This window comes from Rhea americana, unplaced genomic scaffold (assembly GCF_003343005.1).
Source record: "Rhea americana isolate MKP2758 unplaced genomic scaffold, rheAme1 scaffold_32, whole genome shotgun sequence".
NCBI classification, from domain to species: domain Eukaryota; kingdom Metazoa; phylum Chordata; class Aves; order Rheiformes; family Rheidae; genus Rhea; species Rhea americana.
In genome coordinates this window covers 5,419,055-5,437,131 of record NW_028186446.1, presented here as the reverse complement: position 1 = coordinate 5,437,131, position 18,077 = coordinate 5,419,055, and the positions used below count along the sequence as shown (strand labels likewise).

At 37.1% G+C, this 18,077-nt stretch overlaps 1 protein-coding gene across 1 annotated transcript in view; it reads right to left on the bottom strand.

Moving 5' to 3' along the window:
* Positions 1–18,077, bottom strand: part of GLCCI1 (glucocorticoid induced 1) — a gene marked incomplete at its 5' end in the record, with an annotated part of 56,484 nt that overhangs the window by 12,534 nt on the left and 25,873 nt on the right. The window contains 3 exons of the mRNA XM_085310573.1: positions 4,689–4,841; positions 8,151–8,264; positions 16,374–16,460. Of these exons, the coding sequence (XP_085166699.1) occupies positions 4,689–4,841; positions 8,151–8,264; positions 16,374–16,460 (354 nt within the window). The remainder of the gene's footprint in view (positions 1–4,688; positions 4,842–8,150; positions 8,265–16,373; positions 16,461–18,077) is intronic.

Below are 18,077 nucleotides of genomic sequence, written 5' to 3'. Positions count from 1 at the left end.
TAACAGGTAAAACAAGGATTACAGAGGAAAAAGAATAGAACATGATTGCATAATTAAAGACTTCACAATAACACAGATGTACTTTCACATCTGGAGGAACAATGCAGTGTTATGGACTCAGCAAGAATATCCCAAAACACATACTTCAACTTCCACTGAATTAGAATTTCAGGTACGGAGAGTTATCCATACTTTCAGATATCCCTCCAGACATACAAATTAAAAAAAATAGTATTTATCATTCTTTCCTTCAAGTAACATCTGATATATAGAAACTGACTGCAAATATTTGATTACTGTGTTTATATAGTTACATGTCCCTTCATATTGAATCCAAGTTTTGACCACATGTCCAAAAAAACCTCATGAAAATATCAAGTAAGATTATATTCCACTACTTAGTTTTTAAAGACTTACGTATTAAACCTGATCAAAAACAAACAAACAACTTTAGAGGTCACTTTCCGTGAGCCATATCTAAATTCAACTTCAAAAACGGAAGTCCTTACACTCGTAAAATATAAGAAACTGAGTAATTAATTCAGTACAGCTGCTATTAGTTTTCATAGCACTCAATTCATGAAAAATGACTGGAAACTACTCCATTCTGCATACTTTTTTTTTTTTTTTTTTTTTGCAGAATGATCCAGTTGTGCAGAAGCTTCATGCCAAATGCATTCTGACAGGCTACCAGCCAACCCCTGCAAGACAGCATGTTCTTAGTTATAGTTATATACTTCCCCCCATCTCCCTGTAAAGTTATGGAAATGATCAATTTGACAACAACATGCACTTCTCAGTACAGTGTTATATTCACCAGACTCCTTTCARTATCAATCTTTCTGCTGGGGAATAGAGAGGAGAACGAAAAAAAGAAAAGACAAAAAAAGAGATCCACCCTACAAATCAGAAGGAATGCTACTAAGATATAATATACCAATGGCAGCCTCAAAAAAATGATCCACTTTTCACAAGTCTTATATTTTTATCTTTTTGATAGGCAACTCCTTGAGAACAGAGCATTTGCTATTTTTTATTTTAAAACTATTCCCTCGATTGGGAACTGCTTTTGCCTTCTAACATCAAGGAAGTAATCAGTGTGTTAGACAAGGTGCCTGTGCAAAAACATATAATGTAACCTGCAGAGACTGCTCCTCGGAAAGAGCACATGAAAAAAATGTTTTTCAGATGAAGTATATAATGATATAAAGTAAAGATCTCCTGCATCTATGCAAATTAGAACAACAGTATTTTCTAATAGGGACACAAAAACATTATCTCTTTCCAGAAGTGTTGGAAGTTAAACAAGAAACACATCAATTGTTTCATTTTTAAAATGTAATGGCAAAAACTTCTTCACTACTAATTATTCTTCTATATTTGAAGGAAGTATCAGTTAAAATTTTTTCTAATAGGATATCTATAAATGTGTACGCATCCAATGGCATGGCACTTCTCAGTAGTTTCGTATCATTTAACTGGGAACGCCTTCCCCCCACTCCGCACAAGAAGCTGACCATCCTATCACACCAAGATCTCCAACATTTGTGTTGTGGAGTCACTACAGGACTGAGAACAAAAGCCGAAGTCAGAACTTCACAAAAAGCTGATTCCCTTTTACAATTTATAGTGGGAATAGACTACTACAGTTTCCTTGAAAATTAGTCAGCGAATTATAAAACAGGAAGAAAAATATATCTGACCTGTTAACAAATGCGTTAGAAGAAGGAATAAACTTTATTAATAAACTAGAGGAAGAAGCTATTTAAAGTGACTCAAAAATACCACTTTTAACTGTTTCACGAAAGAAAATGCAGAAGGTCTTCAGCTAATTAAGCAAGAGGGACAATCTGAAAAAAATATACACACATGCATGGCTAACATGAAAAGAAAGAAATATTTGGAATGTTTAACAACTTATAACTCAACTCTAAATTTATGATCAATTTGATTATTAGAGGAATTAGCTAATGACATTACTGTATCAACTATCTTTGTGAATCACACAAGTAACAAGACTAATATCTGTCAATATAATTTATATTTTTACTAAAAATATTGTAAAAAAATAAAAAGCAAAGTAGAAAGTTTCCAAAGAATTAACTGCACTAAGACAGAAGAGATATTCCAACTAATTTGTCTTTTAAGAAATGGGATTGCAAAGAATTCAAGTCAACAAAAGGGAAAATAGAAACTATGTAATAATACATCTTAAAAAAATGGCAGTCTAAAAACTAAATCTACTTGATTTACACATCTGAAGATTAAGCAAGAAAGTACAAAACTAGGAGGAAAGTTTTACAGATGAAGTATATAATCTTCATCTGTAAAAGATGAAAGAAATCAATTGAAATTGGAAGCTAAAAAAAAATATTGCCACAAAACTAAATCCACTTTAACCCAAATGCTTTTAATCATCCAAAATATTAGTCTAGTTTAAATACGATGAACAAAGAGACAGGTAAGAGTTCCTTAAAAATATCCATGTTTACATTGAAAAGACATAGCGAGACTGATGGAAAAAGATCCATGAGAAAGAMGACTAAAATTTTAAAAATCACTTAGAATAAAATGCATTTTGTTTTATTCAGGAGAGCTCAAACGTGACTAATCAAAGGGAATGAAGAAGTCTGAAAGCTAATAACACATGCCTAAATTTGATTAAAACATTAGGGAATGAACTGCATCTAAAACAGTGAGAAGGATTATTACTTTCAACTATTGTCACATTACTTTTCCCCAAATCTTCCTACAACTTGCTGACAAATGAATATAGATTCACAATAGGGCACAAACTGTTCTACACACCTGGATAGATGGACTGATATGAAAATTAAGGTTTAAACATGTGTTGCTAAACTGGGAACCAAACTTGAGAACAGGTTAAGAGACACCAGCTGAAAACCTACATGCAAGACATATAGCAAGCCTGTAAAATAATTTATCCTTACATATCACCCAAAGCAATCAATTACTTTTGATTGCTCTTTTAAAGCACTTCCTAAAAAAACACAGAATGTTACAACTAGAAAGAAGAATGACAGAAAACTGAAAGACAAACAKATTATTCCACTAGCAGTGGAACTAATGAAGTTTGGTTTCCTATGGTTTATCTTTTGTCTAGTAACTCATAACCTTTAACCCAGCAAACCCAGCTTCCCCTAGCTAAAAATAAGCTAAATTACTTTATTAGGAAAAAGTATACTGGCAATAACATTTAGTAAATTACTCTTACTATGATGTTCCATAAGCAAGCTACGAGAAAGCTCAAAGTCAGCAGCAATAGAGGTCTCAGTTCAGATCGCACTAGAACAGACTTCACAGAAATGAGCAGTTACACAGCAGGAAACAAACCTCTGTCCACAAAGATGGACTTGACTTCAAGGGCAATCTCTAATTTATGACTTTCTTTTGTGTCTGAAGACTCTCCCCAGCTAGATGTTCGGAGGAAGGGTTCCGTATTGCCTTGGTTGCGTAAACTACTGAGCACCTCTGGCCCCCATCCAACAATGCACTTAAGCATGTGCTTAACTGTTTTGTTGGATCAGAGCCAACTAACTTATGAGACTGAGTTCTGCATCCTAAGTAATAAGCTGTTAAGGACAACATTTACAAAGATGATTTGTCTGATAAATGAATACAACATCCTCTAATCGTAAGAGATTACAACCCTAGCGACAGMAACATCAATGGTGGCACTTAATTACATACCTTTCATACTATCTGGGAGACTGCAAAGTTTATTGATTATATGCTTTTTTTAAAATACTAATTATTTTTCTTTATTCCTCTATCAAAATACAGACCCCTTCTAAAGGGATGAGATAGCCTTAAGAAAGCATACTTAGCAAAAAAAAATCATTTACTATTCCAGTGTTTCATTTTTAAGACTGCTTTGTCCACACAACTAGAGTCTTTGGAGAAGGTAAGAATGTTCCAAAGCCTTTTAAGATAACTGCCATAATGAAGAACTTAAAATATCAGGTTTTGAAATCTTAAACCTCCAATTAAAGTTTTATAGTTTATTTGTACATTGATTTGCTTCTACATGACCATTCACAAGATTAGGACCTACATTTTAGAGGAGATTAGAGAAAACAGGAGAGCAGCTTACCCAAAGCAAAAAAATTAATTGGTTATTTAGGAGACAGTGTCTGTAAAACATATTTTGAGACTGAAGCATCATCTAAACTCTCCAATGTTTTTGGCAGGGATTCGAATGTTCTGGTTCTCCCATATAAGCTAGATTCCCTAATTCACCCATATTTCCCATACGGAGATCTCCCATGGCACATCATAGTCTTCTGCTTATGGAAGTAAAGATTGAAACCAGAACATATAGTATAGCATAGGAAACTAACTCTTGTCTAAAAAAAGAATACAAAAATGAAGTAAATGAAGTCATCGTTCAATCTGTGATTATTTAGTCTTGTAGTCTAAAGTATCTGAATTATCAAGCATTTGCATTTCTCAAGAAAAACATTCAAGTTTTCTACAGAAAAAGCCATTCTAAACAAAGCATGTTTGGCCAGAAGCCCTTTCTTTCTAAAAAAAAGGAAAATGAAAACATCAGAACAAATTTTTGAAGCAGTCTTTTAAAGAAAATGATTTGTATTTTCAGCCCTTTGGAAGCATTTCACATGCTTATAGGCTACATACAGAAAGCAACCATAAATACATTAACTTACTTTGGATACTTCTTCTTTTCCACTGTTCTCCTTAATGAATACTTTTTCCAATTCAGGGCTTATTCCTTCTACGTTACACGGCACACGTGAAACAGTTGATTTTGGCACTGAAATGTTTGACAGTGGCATAGGGACTGATCTGGAAATAGAAGCCTAGAAGGTAAAGAGTTATGTGGTTTAAAGCTGAAAATGGAGTGATGTGAGAGTCTAAGATCTGTACTAAAGAATCTAAAAATAGTAAATTAAGAAACTTTGTATTAATTTTGCCAGCCAGAAGGYCATCTGCATGCGGCAAGTTCCAATTAAAAAAATGCTTGCATAAATCAAAAGTCACTTCAACAACCTCTATCTATTAAACTCAGAAGAGGAACTCTATACTAAAAGCATTCTACTACATTTATTATAAAAAACAATCAATCCAGACTTACTGAATATAATATATGCAGTGATGGGGAGAAGAGCACACAAAGGGTACTGATTCTGATGGTTTAGCTGTGATCCAAAAGGTGTTTCCCAATATTCCTAAACCTTAACCACTCAACTCGAATATTCCCTCAATGTACTTTTATTCTTTTTTGGTTGAATTCAGTAAAGGAAAATTCATTCTCAACCTCTAATTTCATTAGCTTGTAACGTTTGAGAGTTTTATGTCAAAAGTCCTAAAACAAACCATTTGGAGTTTAAGAATCAAGCATGCAAATAAATGCAAGTGTGATTTTCAGAAAAAAAAACTGTCATAGAGGAGCTCTGTTATTGACAGGAACCATTCGCAATGAATGCATATGCATCTTGTGCTGTCAATCTCAAAAGTTTTATCTTGACAGCATCTACATAGCATGGATGTACCTATGCTGATGCCATGAGTGGTGCTCACCTCCCAGAAATATTTTCCTCTCGTTCTGAGAATCACAGGATGCATAAGACAGCAGACGGTAAAATATACTTGTGGACGTTGCTAAAGTTTCAATTACTATAGTAATCAGTATTTTTTTTTCCTTTGAGTACTTCCCAAATGAACACGGCAAAATGTGCATTCCACAGTATRGAATTCCAAGGTGTGTGCCACTTAGGTGGAGGCATTTCTCTGAATTTGACAAAAACAGCGCCTGCATGTTGGCTTCCTACAGCAGTACCGACTTGGAAACCTCACTGGCCTTGTTAAAAAAACACCTTCTTGAAGAAAATCACAAAGCTGCACTAGCCAAGACAGAGTGAGCCTCAGTCACTAAAGAATGCCACTCCAAAGCATTACGGGTTAAGGATCTTAGGTGGATTTCTGTCTGTTTAAAAGACCGTTTTAACTATTACCATAAACAGTGGCAAAGATACATGCAACAGTTTGCTTTGAGATGGAAATCAGAACCCTTTTCTATATAGAATGCAGTGAATCTTTTGCTATAGAGGAGTAAGATTTTCAGGAAGAATATCAAAGAATAGGMATACTGGCTCAGGTAGAATTCCCCAGATAGCTTCATCACGAGTTTATGTTTTATACACRATGAGATTTTTTTCCAAATAGAAGAAAGAATATGAAGGATCTGCTACCATAGCTCAAGCTTTTATCTTCTTTCCAAAACACAACCTATCTAAAAAGGCTGTCAAAAAATACAGTGGCAGAGTTAACAGATTTCAGTAGTTCAAATTATGGCCTACTAGTAATACAGGAAGCAAGTTTAGGATCCACCATAGGATGAAACTTAATCATGACTCTGATCAGGTCTGCATTGTCAAATGAGGAAAGATTAACTGCTTTCCACAAGTGGCTTAAGGTTCACAAAGTCACTGACTGAACCTTGCCTGAGGTTTTGAATTCCATTGGTAGTTTATAATTGGTGGAATAGACACCTTGTGGGGGATCTTCCATYGTACCTTGCTTCATTTGACCAGGTAATTTATCCAAAACTATTCYTCAAATATCAGCATTGTCCTAATAGGAAAGATGCAGGTAGTCTCAGAGGACAGGCAAACTCTTATAACTTTGTGATATGTGAAAAAGACTTGAGAAAAAAAAAATTCTTAGCTACGGTAGTGCTAAAAAAATCCCAGCTATATTAAGATCTGCCTAGACTTCCACATCACTTTGAAAAATAAGTAGGTAATAAGAAAAATGTAAACAGGCGTTATCACACTAGGAGCTTCAGAGAGGTTAAGARATTTTAATGTCCCATTCTTGGTTCAGGGAAAGATGTGTCCTGAGAGTGTCTGCCCAGGTACTCTGAATGCTTGAGAACACTCAGTAGAAGATAGGTCAAATCCATAGACTGACTGCTGGAAAGAAGTCGTGTTATGACACTGACATAGTATTAGAACGGTCATGAACATAATCCGGAGATATGTATCCTAAAATCTGTCTTTCATAATGTCTAATTGAGTTTTTACACTGAGTGTCTGGAAAAAGAACAGCCTAGTGAAGATGGCAATTCTTTACATCCATTCAATATGACGGAATCAACAAACACTGTAGCACAGCAATGGTGTTTCAGCTCAAGTAAGCCACTGCTACCAGAGACCTATGTGAAGGCTATCAGCCTAGAGGACAGAATCTTTTATTAATGATGATTCTGGACTACCATAACAGTGAATAGGTATGTCCTAGGCAAACTCACGATGAAAGTGATTTACATCCTGAAGTGAAAGACAAACTAACAAGCCCTGYAATTCTAGTGATTGGGTTGCTGTGACAAACATTATCTGGATTTCAGCTAAGTTTAAATTTGAGGTGAATTATCACCCTCTTTTAGCAGTTTTCCTGGATGTTATGTGGAAATTGCCTCTATGGCGAGTAAGTCATAGTTGGCCAGTAAGCCAAGCATCAGAAAGATTCTGGAAATAGCAAAGGAAAATGAGGTCTTCTCTCAAATTGCTGGCAATTACTGTCTTTATCTGACCAGTTGATGGTAAGGTGAATTACAGGTCTGTCTATAACAAGCCAATTAGTTCCAGAAAGACAGAAAACTGATTYCTTGATTTCTGTGATCTTAATGATACAAGTACCTTTTAACAGGTCCCATTCAAAGTTCTACTTACTGCTCAAAGACTGATCATTTGTTGGGCTGCCAATCCAGATTGCTTACCCTGATGKTTTTTTCTTTTTTTAACAGCTCAGGTGAAATTCAGTGGCAAAATAAACAACTACCTTCCAAAGAAGCAGAAACTTTTGAAAGTGCTACCACAAAAATCAGTCTGCAAAGCAAGTACGTATTCCAGGAAAACGGTCTTATTTCGACATGCTCAGAGTTTTTACAGCATCTTAATATATTTTAGTTCCTATCCTGCTGCAACCTTTCTTTCATTATATGTTGACCATCAGATAAAATTCAGTGTAGCTGCAAYGGTATCAGGTTGTTAAGCATTTCAATATAACAAAAAAAACCCACAGAAGAATGGTAGGAAGAAACAGCAGGCTATTCACTTAGCSCTGATAAGAAAAGAGGCTGTTAATATAAACAGCTATCTACTTACCTGAGTCTGACTGATTGCTATATGGTTGCCATGGAGAGGTGACTGACGTTCTTTCTCTTTACTGTGACGACTACTTTGCTTACTGCGCTGAAGTTGCTGCCTCAGTTTGGCAATCTGCTGGAAAGTAGTTCAGGTGAAGTGATAATGAGTTATGAAATCGATAACTGCTCATATCTTTCCTTATAAAATAAATCAGATGTTTTAAGTCCTCTTTAGAGAATTTTACAAGCACATTGGATTGTTTTCCCCTTGAAGCCTGGGCATTAAACCTTCTGTCTGCTTATTTGATTCTTCTTCCAAAGTATCTGCCCTATTTATCAACCTGAATATGACAGCAGGCATAGTTTAATTACTATACTGCCTCATTTACAAACCAGGACCGTAATAACAGATGCAAACAAAACTAGTTCTTCCTGACAATTTGCAGGAAATTTTGGCCTGGGGATGAGGGACCATGAACCYTACAGTTTAATTTCTTTGATCTTAAATAGAACTTACGCTGCCCAGTGATAATTCACTATAAAAGCAAAAGAGCCTTCACAAACAACTGGCAACCAATATGCATTGCTTTATCTTGGAGAACTTATTTTACACATTTAATAGCATTTCCCTGCAGGCTGAATTATCACAAATTCCTTCAGGCAGACAAAAATATCTTTTCTGCTGTCTGCTGCAAAGATTAATCAAAAGATACATTTTTTTAAAGGTCAAATGCAACAGAAGCCAAAGAACTTCATTCAGAATACCCCCTCTTCATAGAATCAGTAAGGTTGGAAGGGACCTCTGGAGATCACCTAGAACATGTTAGCCAGGGTTGCATCYGGGTGGGCCTTGAATATCTCCAGAGAAGGAGACTCCACAACCTCTCTGGGCAACCTGGTCCAGGGCTCCGTCACTCTCACAGTGAATATATTCCCCTTCATGTTCAGGCAGAACCTCCTGTGCTTCAATTTCTGCGCATTGCCTCTTGTCCTGTCACRTGGGACCCTTATTTATTCCTCCTCAATAATTTCTACATGAAAGAGTATTTACCTATATAAGCCTTTTCTGAGAAGCTTAGGTTGCATGTGAATTTATGTTACAGGTACAGACACTTCCTTAAGACTATACACATTTCTCATTTGCGTTCAGGTCTCACTCTCCTTAATGATCAGCACACTGGCATGGTAAGGCAGAGCATGCATGGCTCCATTTTATTTTTAATTTAGCTGTAGTTGGAATTAAAGACCTGAAGGCTGATCAGGGAGAAGTGAATCACATGGAATTCATATTTCAAAGGWCTTCACGAAATTGAAAGTAATCTCTCTTTCCAAGTGATGGCCTAAAAGTACGTTCACTCAGTAGTTAACTTCAAGTAGATAAATATATCAYTAATACCCTTGCAAAGCAACTATGYGGTAAAAAACCATTCYGTATCACTCTTCACAGTTCAGAGATGACAGTGCTTCACAAAAAAGTTTGGATGGAGCTTAGGTCCAGGTTGTGGACTTTTCTCAGTGATGTTTCTGCTACTACTCACAGAGAAAGGATCCACCTTAGTGACTTCATGTAAAGTCTTGCACATCTTATTATCCGTTTTCAAAGAGTTGCTACTCAGAAATGGTTAAATCCTTTGCATCTGTCCACAATGGACAAATAGTTTAGATTTCCAGAAGTGCCTGAGTGTACAATCCATCAAGACAGAGCCCTCTTGTGACTGTCTAAATCAAAAAAGCCATATTTAGAGAAATGTGAGACGATCTCTTGACTAAAGGTGCAACTCGGACACTACGTTGGAAAAAAATCTGAAGGAATCTGAACCTTATCACTTCAGAGAAAAATTTATCCAGAAACTTCCCCACTCATCCTGCAGAAGCAATGGCAATTAGGAAACTTAGTTCCRCAGAAGCAAGTAGAACTAGTTTTAAAAAGAAAATGTAAAAATTCATACACATCTACCAGAATTTAAATATAAAATATTGGAGAAGGGGGGAGAACAGGGAAAATACCTTTATTTTCCTCTAAAAACAGAGCAAGAAAAAAATAAGGCCCAAACCAGGAAACAGCAGTGAACTGAAATGGATGCTACATGAATCTTTGCTGCTAATTAGAAAGCAAGAAAACCAGGCAAGGAAAGTGCTGTACAAAAATCTTTCATTTCTGCTGCATTTCCTTGACACTGTGCACTTCTTTCTATATAAAAACTAACCTATTTTTATTCAAATGAAACCTAGCTTTCTGAGTACACCTGAGGAGCATACTATAGAAAAGATCCATATAAATCCACTCCAAAGCTCTGACTCAGAGTCCTGTTGCAAACAGCTTGCAAACCTTTAAAAGAACATAGCCTCTCACTGTAAAATTTGAACAGTGAAAGCATTAAATGGCAAAAAAGGAACTGGTAAAAAAATGGTTTTGCCCATTTGCTTCCATGTTTAGACACAYTCTAAGAAAGTGAGCATTTCTAACAGGCAGAAGGTAACTGTGCTAGTTTCCTAGAAAATTTATTTTCACCTTCTTCCTAAGAAGCAGAGACATGCAACCAGAGCATCAAGCACTAACTAAAATAAGCTGCTGACACATAAGTAGTACRCTGATCCTGCCAAAGCAGATATAATTTGTGTAATAAGCAGGGAGACTGAAATGAGTGCCTTTATGGCCCCCGTTTTACCTTTTTTTTTTCTTTTTTTTCTTTCTTTCTTTCTTTTTTTTTTTTGAAAGAAAAAGTAGATCCTCTCTCTTGGCCACTCAGCTGGTGCAACTAATACAAGTTAGGGAACTTGCAACCAGTGCCAAGTGATCGGTACTATGAAGAACATGTACTTGAAGATTTAAGTACTACTGTGGTGTAGATGCACTTTGACAGTGAACTCCATTCAGTGCAGAAGACAAGTGCTAGAGGGCACTAGAAGTACAAAAAACATTCAAGTCCACCCATTCTGAGAGCTGAGATGACTAATATGGTGTCATCACAGTCAAGCTGTAAGATAGCTTCAAGGGCCAATGAGATTTGTAAAGGCTGGTTCTAAAGTCAAAGAGGAGGAAATGCTGCCACAGTTTTCACTGTGGTTTTCATCAAGTTGCCTAGTGCCAATATACCCACTTTCTCCAGCACCAATTTCTGATGAAGAAGTCTTACCTATGTCAAGTGGAAGTAGAAGGTATGYAGATCAGATGTTTCTTTGTTGCACTGCTTACAAGAGTGACCCCTTTATAGTTTTAGACAAGTTTTCACCTGTCYAAACAAGAGTGCCAAACAATACACCCAAGATGAGGCCTATTCATGATGGCAAGACCTTTGTGATATTCTGGAGCAGACAGCTCTGCAACTTAAGCAATCAGTTACTTTTTGTTCTAGGATTTAGTTGCATTTTTAATAACGAATAAATCCCTCTCCAAGAGGGTAAGGGTGCCTGGGTGTCTCACATACAGAATATGGAATCTAGTCCCCACGTTGCCAGCAGGTCAAGGGAGGTGATCCTGCCCCTCTACTCAGCCCTGGRGAGGCCTCATCTCRARWACTGYRTCCAGTTCTGGGCTCCCCAGTGCAAGAGAAACATGCAGCTACTGSAGAGAGTCCAGCGTAGGGCTACAAAGATGATSAGAGGRCTGGAGCAYCTGCCCTATGAGGAACGGCTGYRAGAGCTGGGMCTSTTYAGCCTGGGGAAGAGAAGACYGAGGGGGGATCTTATCAATGTGCACAAGTACCTGAAGGGAGGGTGTCARGGGGACGGGGACAAACTCTCAGTTGTCCTGTGCGACAGGACAAGAGGCAATGGGCAGAAATTGAAGCACAGGAAGTTCTGCCTGAGCGTGAGGGGGAATTTCYTCCCTGTGAGAGTGACGGAGAACTGGACCAGGTTGCCTAGAGAGGCTGTGGAGTCTCCTTCTCTGGAGATATTCAAGGCCCACCCGGATGCAACCCTAATGTGCTCTAGGTGACCCTGCTGAGCAGGGAGGTTGGAGTAGATGATCTCCAGAGGTCCCTTCCAACCTTACTGATTCTATGATTCTACAGCAGTACAAAGATTTTAGCGAGGTAGATTAGGCAAAAAGGAAACAATGTGTTGGGCATCTAAAAAAAAAAAATCAAAACAAAACAAAACAAAACAACACGCAGCAATGAAGCACTCCAACTCAATGGAGCAACTCAGAAGAAAGGGAAGGGTTCGGGGCAYCATCTCTCTTACAGGCTCAAGCACTGAGCCTGAAGGTAACTGAAGCATATACAATCATAACAAAAAACATATGGAAATCATCACTTGAAGAAAGATCTAGTGTTTATTCTTCACAATATCCAATTTCTAAAGACATTAAACCTTTAGCCGTGCACAAATGTGCACCTAAGAGTCATAAAATGAGACAATGGTTTAAATATACTATATTCAAATGTTCTGTCTACCTAGCTTGAGGAAGAGTAGAAAATTCTCATTATATCATACAGGTTCTCATGTAATGTGCTTTAAGACAAGATTTACAGAATATATCTGAAAAAAAGTTATTTTTTAAAGAAAAATCAAATTACAGCTTTTACTGATGTTAAATTGAAAAATATTTGTGTAGAGCACCAACAAAAAGGGACTAAAASTAGGAAATAAAGAATTCTTGCAAACAACTTTCCTGATGGTTATAAAAACCTGTCCTAGAAAAAAATAAAAATAAAAAAAATCCAAAGTGCCTTTAAGAGTCATAGTTCCTATCTCACATGTCAGACTACTGATAGATGAGAAACCCTTTTTCTGAGCTCTTATTTTTAAATACCCAAATTTCCTACCGTTACAGGAATTAAAGAATTTTGAATGTTACTTCCACTATTCAGATACACTTAAAATATTTTGCTACTTTAAAAGTTGTAAATATATAAGCTAGTAAATTTCAAATTACATTTTAATTCAAATTGTGTAAGCTCTCATGTGACTGCATCTTGGTAAAAGCAAAAAAAATAAAAATAAAAAAATTTTGTGCACATCTCATATCGGGTAATTCAAGAATTGAAGTTTTCAACCTCTCCTCTTCCTGTGACTATTCCCTGCCATATTCTTAACCTATCTGAAAGATGCTTTCCTGACACATTTGAAAGTTGTTTATATAGAAAGCAAGAAAAACACAAAGAGCAACGTATCACAACAGTAACAAACAGATCTACATCAGCTCTTTTCAGGACACAAACTTACAGTTGGGCCTTGATCACATTTGATTTTAAGATGGCAATGCCTGCTGAACTAAATCAAAGATTATTAAACAAATAAGAAAAAAACTATAAATATATTTTCTGCTAGCTGAACATTTTTATAGCTGGAAGTGCACTTGAAATAAATATTAACTGCATAAATACCAGTTGTATTATGCATGTAATCTAACTAGTGGCACACCTGAGRAATGAACAARTTAGTTTTATAGCACTGGAATAAACTGAGTATCCTGATAATTCTACATTTGCAGACATCCAGATATTGGCTGCCAGTATGAAGCAACATGTCATATGTTCCTGACCAAATGGTTATTAATTCTTACCAGCTAACAGACTACATTTCAACAAACCCARCACACATAAGAGTAACTTCCTATTGATGAATAAGCCGGAAACTCATCATAAACAGAGAGGTCTCCCTCATTAAACTCATTCATGAACAATCTGTGATAAAACAAGTAAACCAGTTGGCAAAAGAGTCGAACAAGCCTTAGATTACTAACTCTGTAAGTACTGTTACCTATGTTACTTGTAATAAATGCAGTTGCCTAATAGGGCAGATAACTTTATTTCCATTGCTTAAGCTCTGGCTTTCAGTTACCTAGAGCTTTGTCAAATTTTCACTAGCCTTCCATGCYACATTCAGCTCTCCTATCTTCTCCTCATTAGAGATTTCAGTAGAATCTCTAGAGTAGAAACTCTAGTATTAGAGTTGTTTTAAAAATGAGATTCAAATGAAGAGGGAAAAAAATAATTTTATCCATGCTAAAAAACATCATCATAGCTGTCTCATTGAGAAACTCTACTGCCCCATGCTTTGGAAAAAAARCCCTTGCATTTCTCTGCAGTTAGGTGCTTTATGCCAGRAATGTGCGTGTCTGTTCCCTTGGGAAAAACAAACAAACAAAAAAAMCCCCTCACATTTGGCAAAGCTTTGGAGAAAAAAATTCATTAGTTTACATGTGTTCAGGAGAGATGCTTGGGACAGGTGGCTACACTTGCTAGTAATCCTGTCTTTACTGCATTTACAGTTTGAACAGAACTGCCCTAGAGAATTTCTCTTTCCCCAAACYGCACAGTACTGTGACACAACGAAACTGAGTACACAGATAACACTGGTATTGAATGGACTCTTAATGCCCCCAGCGCAGGCATTAAGTAGTTTGGTGGAGGAAGTAGAAAGACAAATGTAGGAAAACAGAAAGAGTAAGTATGATATCCAGATARGGAACGGCTGGACAGAGAAGCTGAATCCAGGACTTAAAAGGTGAGGGAACAGKAAAAAAAAGGCCTACAAATGGAAGCCATATGATGGGGAGACAGAACAGACAAGTAGCTGGAAAGTAAGGGAGCAGGAACTCGGGTAAAGGAAGATAGAYTAGAATTTGCTGGATAATGCACACAGAATGACACTAGGACTACGAGGCTGTGGAACTAAACAAAATTAATACAGGCTGGGCAAGAAAACTGGGATGAGAAGCTGCAGATAAGGAAAGGAAAACAAGAAGGAAAAGAACTACAAGCTGGAGGGGACAAGGAAAAATTTTAGAGAGAACAACCCTTGCAACATCTGAATAGAAACAAATCCCTTCCACATTCAATTTTTACCATTACTCTATTGTGTAAGAAAGGAACCAGGAAACCCACTGGCCACAAGGGTTTTTATCTTTCTCTTGTGAACAGTTCATGAAGAGGACAACAACCTAGTACAATGGATCACTGTAAACTCAAATGGCAGAGACTTGCTTATACACAGAAGGTTTCACTATCACTGACAGTCACCATCATGTGGTGAAGAAAAGCTGTTTGCTGCAGAATTTGATAGGGAACTGCCAGATGAAGGATGGTCTGTTAGTAAAAGCAAGTCAGCGTTATCCTGGAAATATAGAAACTATCCTGTACTATCCTTCTGCTAGAAGTACTTTTTTGCTGGTACATAATGTTTAAGCAAAACTTTTCAGATACAAAGCTCATTTGCATTAATTCCTGGGCACTTAACTTGTAATTCTGACTTTTTGTTTCCAGCTGCAAATGAAGTCAGGTAGTTCTGAAGGCCCCTGCACCAATACATCACTTAAGATGGGTTTCATAATGGGCACTCAGCGAGACACGAGGATGCAACACTGACCTTCTCTGCRCCAGGTCCCTATTGCCACCCCTGGAATGCAAGATTATTCCATATTTTGTCAAATCAGATATTAAAATATTCAAGTAATTAAGSTTAGGTCACTGCTTTTGGCAGCACAAAAGCCTCAAACTATCAAGGAAAAGCCCTACTTTATGACAACATGCTGCAAGATTCATTTCTCACAGAGAAAAGTATAGTTTTAAAAGAGAGGCTGACACCTTCCTGACACAACATAAGACTGACTRCAGGCCAATTATTTGGCATCGTACAGAGGAGGAATTACACAAACTGTGGACATAAAGTGGTTTACTGTGGCCTAAAGTTGAAATAGTGTGAATTCATCTGAGCTGGAGATCATTTTACTATAATTARTTTCTCATAATACAAATTCACTTGACTTTTGATGGGTTCTTTCTAGTTGCTATTGCTGTTATAACAAAATACATACTACTACACAGCATTTYAAGTAATCATATCATTACTGTATCAGAGATATTTACCCTTCTATTTCATGTATGAAACTGATCTGCTCTCTATCTTCAGACCTAAACTTGACTGAAATTTCTAACCAAAAATTTGCTAACATACCAGCATGTACTTTGCCTCTTTCAGGACAGCAGTGTTAAAGAACAGAAAGCTAGCCAAGGTAAYAGTGAATAGAAAGATCAGTAAGCAGCAACAAGCTGGTTCTTACGCACTTGCGCTGGTCACTCCTTTACAGCCAATAACATGTAGTAGGAAGGGGGAAATCCAGCCGGCAAAAAATAACAACCAGTGGTGAAACAACTCTTACGTTGGAAGTAAAACAAGTTTCAAAAGCAACAGAGGGAAGGGAAAAGGTGCAGTTTCCTGGACTCCAGATAGGAATTAAAAATGTCTTGGGCATATCAAGTCTTGAAAGGCTCCACTGTATAAAAGTTCTCACCTCTTTTAGTTGATCAGCACTTCCCCATGATGCCGAACGCTGATGTGATCTCTTTTCTGCTCCCTCTTCAGCCCAACAGCTAGGTGTCTGGAGAAAAAAGGAAAGTGTATTGCATTGAATTCTGTATGTAAGAAAATTTTTGGCACAAATTATTGATTTTTATCTTTTTGTAGTGTTACAGTCCAGACATTACAAAAAATAAATTTCAGAATCTGATATACTACAGTTTATATATATACTTATATATATACACATATATATACATACATACACACACACACACAGAACCTCATAGGCAATTCTAGAGTTTAAGGTTTTGTAAACTTGCCTTTACAAAGGATAAGGACTATATGTATTATTGAAGAAGAAAGTAGATGCCTGACAGTCACTAAAATGCAGTCCTTACATGGGTGCTCCCATTTCCACTTAAGCACACACTTCTAGTTTTTATCCAGTACAGCTTAAAAAGCCATAAGATTAAAAAATATAAATAAACCAACAGCTCGAATTCACYTCTCCTACCCGTGTTCCTTAATCATTGGGCCGTACAATCAGTTCCTTCTTGCTTRCTTTGACTCACTACACCTTTCGTTGTTTTTGGCACTGACCTAAACAGTGAAAAACAGCCCTTTTTCAGCTTTCTCTGTAAGCCCAGAAGTTATGGAATTGTCCTTGGATGTAGGAGCTATAGAAGTAAACTACAAAGAGTGAGAAAGGTCTAGAAACCACATCTCCCACTTCCTGAGTTAATTACCCACAAGGCTGTTATAAAAGTCATGCATATCCACCAGTGTTTTTAAAGAAAAGAGTCTTTGACTATCAAGAGAACAATGGAGACATCTAACATCCAAAATTTAGGGTAGGAACCACACAAAATTCAGGGCTACAGGCACACTTTTAAAAGYGTGCCATGAAAAACTCTCGATTTTTTCAATAGTTCTTAGTGTTATTATCTGAGCCTTTCACAGTAATACTGGTTGCAAGAAATAATGCAACAGAAAACAGTTAGAATTCTGCAAAAAAGTTTTTCAGGGTATAGAATCAGTGAGGCATCAGGAGTCTATTCCTGTATCTCTCCAAGGCAGACGGGACTCCACCCCAGCAGGTCAGATAGGATCCAGGGATCCACTTCTCTGCAGGCCTTCTTCTCCTTTAGCATACACCTTCTGTAGGCATGGAAACCCTATTTCGTCCCGCTTTTTCYACCCTGCTTCTTTTCTAGGAGCTGGAAAGTTGTAGTACTCACACATGTGGCTGACACTATTCTGCTCAGAAAGGTATCTTCCATGGCATCAACTTGGAGAACAAAACAGAAAACAACTCCTCAACCCCACTGCTCTGGGAATGCAGATAGAGGCAGAAGCTCACTGGGGCTAGGACATTCAAAGCAAGGATGCAACAAACCAGGCCCAACACCATTAAGCGCTGAATTTTAGCTTCAGATCAGAGGCTATACCTTTAGAATCAAAGCACTATCGCAGTATTATTATATGGCCTACAGTCTGGCACAAATTTAGAAGTGCTAATACTTAGTGGCTAAGCCCCTTTGTGTATACAGGCCTAAGTATCCTGATCACGTTTTCTGCCAACCCTGCGCTTTCCACACTGTTTCTTTTCTTTCCCTTATTTTTACACTACTCAGAATACTTCCACCAAAGGCTCAGTAAATTATGTGGGCAATTAAAAAACAGAATCAAAACCACT